Source organism: Citrus clementina, unplaced genomic scaffold (genome assembly GCF_000493195.1).
Source record: "Citrus clementina cultivar Clemenules unplaced genomic scaffold, Citrus_clementina_v1.0 scaffold_6, whole genome shotgun sequence".
Lineage (NCBI taxonomy): Eukaryota > Viridiplantae > Streptophyta > Magnoliopsida > Sapindales > Rutaceae > Citrus > Citrus x clementina.
This window is the reverse complement of record NW_006262139.1, coordinates 7194904-7202926: the sequence shown is the minus strand read 5'-3', so window position 1 is coordinate 7202926 and position 8023 is coordinate 7194904. Positions and strand designations below refer to the sequence as shown.

At 31.7% G+C, this 8023-nt stretch overlaps 1 protein-coding gene across 2 annotated transcripts in view; it reads right to left on the bottom strand.

Moving 5' to 3' along the window:
- Positions 1–4805: 4805 nt before the first annotated feature.
- The window catches only part of LOC18039931 (R3H domain-containing protein 1), a 6842-nt gene continuing 3624 nt past the window's right edge, over positions 4806–8023 (bottom strand). Inside the window, exons 4-5 of one of the 2 annotated variants that reach the window (XM_024182022.1) lie at positions 7199–7296; positions 4806–5715 (exon numbers count right to left, since the gene is read on the bottom strand). In XM_024182022.1, the coding sequence (XP_024037790.1) occupies positions 5108–5715; positions 7199–7296 (706 nt within the window). In that variant the 3' untranslated portion in view covers positions 4806–5107. The remainder of the gene's footprint in view (positions 5716–7198; positions 7297–8023) is intronic. The other variant, XM_006428498.2, reaches the window with a different exon arrangement.

The window sequence follows — 8023 nt, the reverse complement described above, 5'->3', positions numbered from 1 at the left end:
GACTTTCAATATCTACTATTGGATTACTTGAAATCGATGGCTCAAAATTTGTATCAACCTTTATGGAAAAAGTTTAAGTTACCCTATAACCACTCTAGTCATTAATTTCATATTAAGCCTATGTTTGGATATAATAAATGAGAAGAGATGAGAGGAATGAAGAGGAGAGAAGGAAAAGAACATGAGAAAAAAAGAGAGTCAATCATATTTCAATTTTTAGTTTGACATGGAATTAATTTATTTTCCTTTTATTTTATTCCCCTCTTTTCCTTTCCTTTTCTTCCCTCTCCTCTCTTTTCATTTCTTATATCTAGACATATTCATTCAGATCCACCGTATGGCCACTCTATAATTAATTTTATATTACATGTATTTATTCAAGCCTTTGTAATTATAAAGTGGGAAATTCAGTGGCTGATTACTTGACAAATATTGGTTTATCTTGTGACGTGTGTATTGGTAGGATAGTTTACCTCCTAATGCAAAATATTCTTAAGAGATTGTATAAAACTTTTTGGGGTTGCAAGAGTATTGATTTTCTTAGTTGCTACATACCTATTTTCTTTGTAATTTGATTTTTCCTTTTTTAATATAATTTTTGCATTTACATAGAAAAAAAAGTCCCTGTGATTAATTCCATATAGGCTTATATTAATATTTGCCTACATTATCAAAGTTAAGAGACTTGTTACTTTCTTTAAACAATTACAAGCATTATAACTTTTTTACTTCTTTTCAATTAAACATCTGAAAAACTTCTTCCTCAATTCAACGTCTGCAATTCCTAGCACCCACAAGGATCCAATTGTATGTTTGCAATGTGTGAGATTGCAACTTGTCACTAGATGAGTATATTTCACAAGACGCCCATACAATACTTGAACAACTCTTGCTAGAAAGTCACTAAGCAAGCCTTGAGCTTCTCGGCTCGGTAAGATAAATTGCTTTACGGAAGAACTAGAGAGGAGTGAGCGATTGGGCTAAAGAAAATGCATATTATTCACAAGAGTGTGTATACAAGAGAGCTTTGATAACTAGCTTACAAGTTGCTTGAGTTGCTTGCTGCTCTTGCAGCAAATGGCAAGTGTCAAGCGCTGTTTATAAGGAGGCTTACTTAGTTCTAAAATATTCTAAGTCTAGAAAGTTCTCATGGCTTGGAGAGAGCTCCCATATTTAGCAATGCCTAGAGTATTCTAGATAACTATATATACAAGCTACATGCTATAATGCTCTAGCAATATCCACAAATTTCCTACCTATGTACAAGTGTGGAAGGTGCCACAGATGGAACGTTCTAAAGACAAACCAAGTTAACACACCTTGTGTCATGCACCATTTGTTTATTAAGAGGCACACGTGGCTCATTGAATTAAAGCCAGTCAGCTGCTTGCTTCATAATTTCACATGCATGCTTCACCTAAATGCTTCACTTGAATCACTTATCTGCTTCATTGAGTTTTTCACCTCCTTGCTTGGATTCATGGGCCAGTGGCTATATAAGTGAAGAATATTGTGAGCTGCTTCATTATATCAAATTGAGAGCAGAAACAAATAGAAGAAAGGAAAGGAAATCTAGAGAAATAAGCGGGAAAGGTGGAATTGAGGGAAAAAGAAGATTGGAGACTGGAGGAAGAAGCCGAGACTGGAGAAAAGAGAAAAAAAAAAGAAAAAAAAAGAAACAAAAAATTAAGGAATTGAGAGTGGGAAAGAATTTGAAAGGTGGAATTGAGGGAAATATTACGGGAAATAGAATTGGACAGTTAAATCTTTATTCAGTGAGTTAGTGGATAATAGATTTATGAAAATTAAGTAATTATGATTTAATTTATATTATACGTATAAGTTTTTATATCAATTCTAACTGTTATTTTTTTAATCATGTATTTTAGGAGAAATCTAAGAATTTAGAAATCCATAAGAGGCTCAACGAACCCTGGAGTGAAATACAATTTGTGCGTGGATACTATTATTACTATTATATATTCCATGAAACATTTATATTTGATAATATGATTTAATATCATGTTATGATTACATGTACGCATATTATATGTTTGATTGAGTCATGAGATATGATAGCCAGTCACCATAATTGCACCCTTTCTTATAGGCTCTAAGCATGCATATTGAGATTTAGGTTACTCTACAAGTGCGATGTAGTTAAATTCCACCGGGTATTGAGAGGTTTTTTCCCCGCTCTACTCGTGCGATGGTGATCCTGACGAGTATTGAGAGTTATTTACTATGGGTATTATTTGCTACAATTTTGTCATGTATGTATGATTTCCATGTTTGCTTATGCATTACATTCAATGCAGAGTTATGTCACATGATTATGTGTATACCCTAGTACGTTATTTTATATATGTATATAGACACACACACACACACACACTCACTGAAGTCGCAAGCTCATTATTTTTCTATTTATCCCTTCTCTCCTAGGATTCTGCAGGATTTCGTGCAGATCGGTTCTAGTCAATTGAGGTTGAGCCACGCGTATTACTGAATGACTTGCATTTTGTGCACGTTTATGTTGCCTATGTTTTAAAGTATATATTTGCAGTGTAAGTATGTATAGTGAGATATAAACTATATAAGTTTTGAATATATTTTTTCGGATAAGGCACAGAGGTTGTTATGTATTTATAGTAGAGGCTATTTTTATATATTCATAATTAAATTTGTGCCACGAGTTTTAGTTATTAGATCGCAGAAAATTTGGGCCATTCGAGACAAACTGCTCTCATTATATCTTAAAAAAATATCTTCCATACATATATTTTTCAATAATATGTACTTGTTTATTTAAAATTTGAAAACCACGTAAAAGACGATTGTAATAATACATTAAATTAGTTTCAATTCTTATATTTAATTTTTTTAAGTGAAGTTTTGAATTTGTTGTTGCATAGCAACAATTGTTATTATCATATTTTTACTATCGGTTAATTTTAGCATCTCATTGTTAGTGAGAGCAATCCTCTCTAAATAAAGTCTTTGGGTCTCAGATCATGAGAGATTTCTAATTCATAAGAGTAAAATATTGAAGGCTTTTTTTTTAAAAAAAAATCTTTTTATTAATATTATTTGTTTCTATCTGCTTAGTTGACATCACTTTTATTTATCTGTCACCTTCATGGGTTCAACCCCCTCCAAATGAATTATCTTGACCTCAGATCAGAAGAGAATCTAATTCATGAAGGAAAAATATTGATTTTTTTTTTAAACTATCAATTAGTCTACATCATCTTTCGTAATCTATCACTAATGTCTATATGTTTACACATCTTTCTAAGATAACACATAATTAAGCCCTAAATCTTATTTGCTCCAATTTTATAAATAGTAAGGAAAAGTTAACCTATCAGATTTGAAAAAATGGTTATGTAAATTCTAAATTTTCATTAAAGCACACCAAAACCTCCTTCTAACTATAATATCATTTACCTCTATTAATTCAAAAAAGAGTAATGATACAGCCACAAACTCTTGTACAAACTTATTTTGTACAAACTGACGTGGCATTAACTCATTGGTTGAATGAAAATATAAATTAATAAAAACAAATCATGTGGGCCAAGTGATATTTAATTCAACCAATCTTATCATGCCACATCAGTTTGTACAAAATATGTTTGTACAAGAGTTTGTGACTGTATCATTACTCTTCAAAAAAATTGATACCAATGTTTTATAATAAATAAAAAAATATAATATTGAAATAAATCTAAAAATATACAAGTTTTAAATAATTTCAGTTTAAAGAAATTATTATATTAAACTGAATTTTATAGTAAATAGAAACATAACATTAAAAAATACAAAAATTTAGTTTTTTAATATTATATAAAATAATTTTAATATTATTAATACATGAAACATATTGAACTAATTGTAAAATCTATTTAACTCAAAGATTTATTCAGAATTTTTATAATAAATACAAATATATTATTAAAATAAATATAATAATTTACATTTTAAAAATTATTTTATGTATAAAAAATATTCTAATATTATTAGTATACTAGAAAAATTAAACTATTTAATTGTATTTGTATTTATTAAAAAATATTAAAATCAATTTTTTAGTTACTATCTACAAAGAATATTATAGTTAAAATGAGATTTTGATATCCGTTATTAAAAACTGAATTTACATTATTATTTTTTTCAAATCTTGAGTGTAAGTGTCCTCTCCCCTAACTAATATTATGGAAGAGTTTATCCTTCAAACTTTAATATTCATCTTCAGTCCACAAGCCTTATTAATTCATAATCAATCTTATAATTATATTACTGTATTGTTACTTTAAGCAACTCAAATGTAATACTTTTATCTGATTTATAGTTGTTACTAATATACATTGATTTTTTTTTTTTTTAAATCATCATAATCATACAGTTGCCGTTAACATCAATATGATCTTGCCTGCCAACGTTTTAACCAAACATACAGGACTAAATTTTCATTCTTCAGGAATTAAGAAACCTGCATCTATTTTAATATTATTACCCTCAGACAACCTTTTGGCTCTATAAGAGTGAACACCACAAAGACATAATCAAGCACTCTTGCTTTCCTATCTATTTTTACCTCATACACAGTGGGCTCATATAATTTACCACAAGTCTCCTTGCAAAATTCAAGGATGTTTCCAGAAAATAAATTATGCCGACAAAAAATTTAAACAATTTCAAGTGCCCAAAACATCAACAACTCTTAGACACAAAACCCCATGAATGTGAAATTATTAAAAACCACAAACTTCAAGACGAACATTTAAGAATATCGATTTCGTATTCAGAACAAAAGATTTTTTTTACATCGTATTACAAATATGTTTAAGACAACTTTTTGAACAGACACATTAAAAAGAAAAAGGGGGCAAAGTGTTCAGGAAAACCTGGTAAACATTTTGGGGAAGGGCCGCTTAGGGGCTCGCTGCAACATTGTCTGCAATCTATCACCGACGATGCAAGCAACTAGTGAAACATCAAGGGTTAACTCCCTTTTACTTTTCATTCGTTCTTGAAGTAATATCAGCAATGGCTTCTATCATCATCATTACCACAACATGTACCAGTAGCCAGTAGTGAATGCCTACTCTGATTCAGATTGCTTTGTCCCACTAAGTTTCAAATGAAAACTATCTCTGGCTGACTGTAAACCCAAGGCATGAGCAAACAACCTCTTTGCAGCTCCCAACCGTTCCTCTTTCAAGTACTCCTTGTTGGAACTATTTGTACTTCTTCCATTTCGAGATATGCTGACACCATTAGAACTTTTTTCAGATGTTTCTTGGGGTGCAATTCTATCACTTTGTGATGATACAGTGGATTTTCCTTTTTTTTTATTGGATTTATCAAGTGAATTGACATTTTGTCCAGGCAGCAATGTGGTTTCTTGATAGGCTTCTAAACTTGTATTGGGTCCAGCTTTATCACTCTCTCGAATGTTAATTTCATTGGCCAGCTTCTCATTCGTTATTTCATCCCTAACAGCAGTATCTTGATCTCCGGACTTCATTTTTTGGCCTAATGCATGTGCAATCATTCTCTGAGCAACAATTGGAACACTTCGTGGCTTCTGCCTGACTGGTTCTGCCACTGTTCTTGCATCCATTGAAAAAATTCTTTCACGCGCAGCCAAATATGCTGCTTCTCTCTCTGCGAGTGAATGCTCAACAGAAGGAGATTGTATTTTTAACACTGAAACAAATACTCATGGTTAAATCTCTCAAGTTACCTGAATGATATTCAGTATGCAGTACTGGAAGAAAGAGGAAGAACAAAGAAGGAAAAAATAAAAAGTTACCAACAGAAAACTTGAAATCCCCACAATTTCAGAACTTTACATGATAATCAATCAAAAGAAACCTAGTATGTTTCAAATAACAAATTAAACAGTCTCAGTCATAATATATTTGTAATCCTCCTAAAAGTTGCATATATAACAAAATCACTGTTGTTTGCCACAACTCCATCTCCTAGTGAAAATTTTCAATTAAATAGATTTGGGATAGATAGAAAGTCATTTAGTTGACATAGCTGAAGAAAATATTTCCACAGTAAATAGAACATGTTAACAAAGAGTGTCTCGTATTGCTGCGCTCACTTGTGTTCCTCAAATGATCATGACTTGAATGTGACATGAATAAGACAGGGAAACTATCCTTTTCTTTAAATTTCCAAGCTTTTAATGAAGGGTTTAGCCCTCCATTTATAAGTCTGCATAACCACATTTTTTCAGCACAAAGCAGATTCCATTTTTTTTTTTTCAACACAGAACAGACCTCTCGTCAATGCTTTGACAGTCACAGGGCAAGCTTAACAATATTCTTTGCAGGCTTTAGTAATCGGCTCCAGAGGCTTGCGTCCTATGATCCTCAACAAGCTACTTAAGGACGGACTTCACGAATTGTATTTGTGCAGCCGAAACCAGCTCGTTACTGAGGGGGTTAACCTTCTAGAGTGAGCTATGTAACAATGGTGATGGAGGGATTCAGCAATTATAGTTTACTGAATAGAAGCTACTCAAGGAAAATTCTTACAATAACAAAATTATTCTGTCAATCTTTCTAATTAATACAAAGTAAACAATATTAGCTACCAAATCAAGCCACAAACATGAACTGAAAAATCCGAACAGAGCATGTATTTTAATAAACAATTATATATTATATTCCTACACTCTCTTAAACCTAAATCAGGACAGTCAAAAATTTTTTGGAACATAATAGTTGTAACAAACAAAGACATTGTATTACATGCTTTTGAATTACCTAAGGGATGTTTCTTTGAGAAGAAAGCCGTCTCAATATTAGAGTTTAAGATTCCGAATCATTATTATTCGATCTTATGAGTTCTCACCCCTTTGCAATATCTCTAACAATCTCAGTGTATCCCTCACATCCTCAAAACAAATTTATACTATCAGTCTCATCCCAAATCAAAGTGCAAAAATGAAATAAAATAAATAATTGCACATAATATTTGTTAGAAATAATGATGTTGCGTAGCATGCCCTTTAATCCTCTAAAGGAGACCTATATGGTACAAAGAAAAACTAAATTGGTAATTTATCAAAAATAATCAAACTGGTGAATGGCCAATCGTGCCTAGTTCCAATTTTAGGATGAGTAGCTCTTAGCAAACATAGTGCTCTTCATAAGAGGGGCAGGAAATGTTCTACCTGGTGGAGCCTCTTTTCTCCTCAATATTTGGTGTGATGTAGTTAGAGACTGAGGCTCTCCATATTGCCACAAGATATCACTAACAAGAATGGAAGGTCTGCCATAAAAAAATGATAGGTATGCATAAAGAAAAATTATAATTTTGTCGTGCAATTGATAAATGCTCAGATTGAAGAAAACCAAAACCACATTTTCATATTCCAACAACATCTTTAGTGCTATATCTGAAACATTAGATTCAAATTTAACTGGTATTGTTGCTGTTAAACAATTCTAAACATTTATCAACAAGTTTCGTTTTATAAAGCTATCAGCACCGAGAAGGTTTCTGTACTCTAAGCAAAGTAGCAACACAATGTTTCCAGTTTTAACATTCCACAGAACAATGACCATTTACTTACAAACACCAGGAAAGAACCAGAGAAATTTGATTATCCAAATTCGTCACCAAAAAAATAAATAAATAAATAAGTAAATATAATTATTACAGCTCAAGCTGAAACTAAAATAAAGATTGATAAATGGTTTTGAAAAGAAACAACAAAAGATGAGTTGTTTTTCTAGAGACAACCTATTGTTTTACCAAATAAGACGGCCATTTTCCAACTACCAATCAACTAGACGAAATGGATCAACAATCATCAGTGAAAGCCACCATCACCGAAGGGATTCATAAATCATTCAGCCTTCAATAGGAAAGTCTTTACATACCATCACCACAATTGCACATCGGGAAAACCCACATCTCCAATACAAATCAATTTCAATCACAATGGATCAGTCCAAACCGCCAGCAGGTCTTCAAATACCTACGAAGACACAAC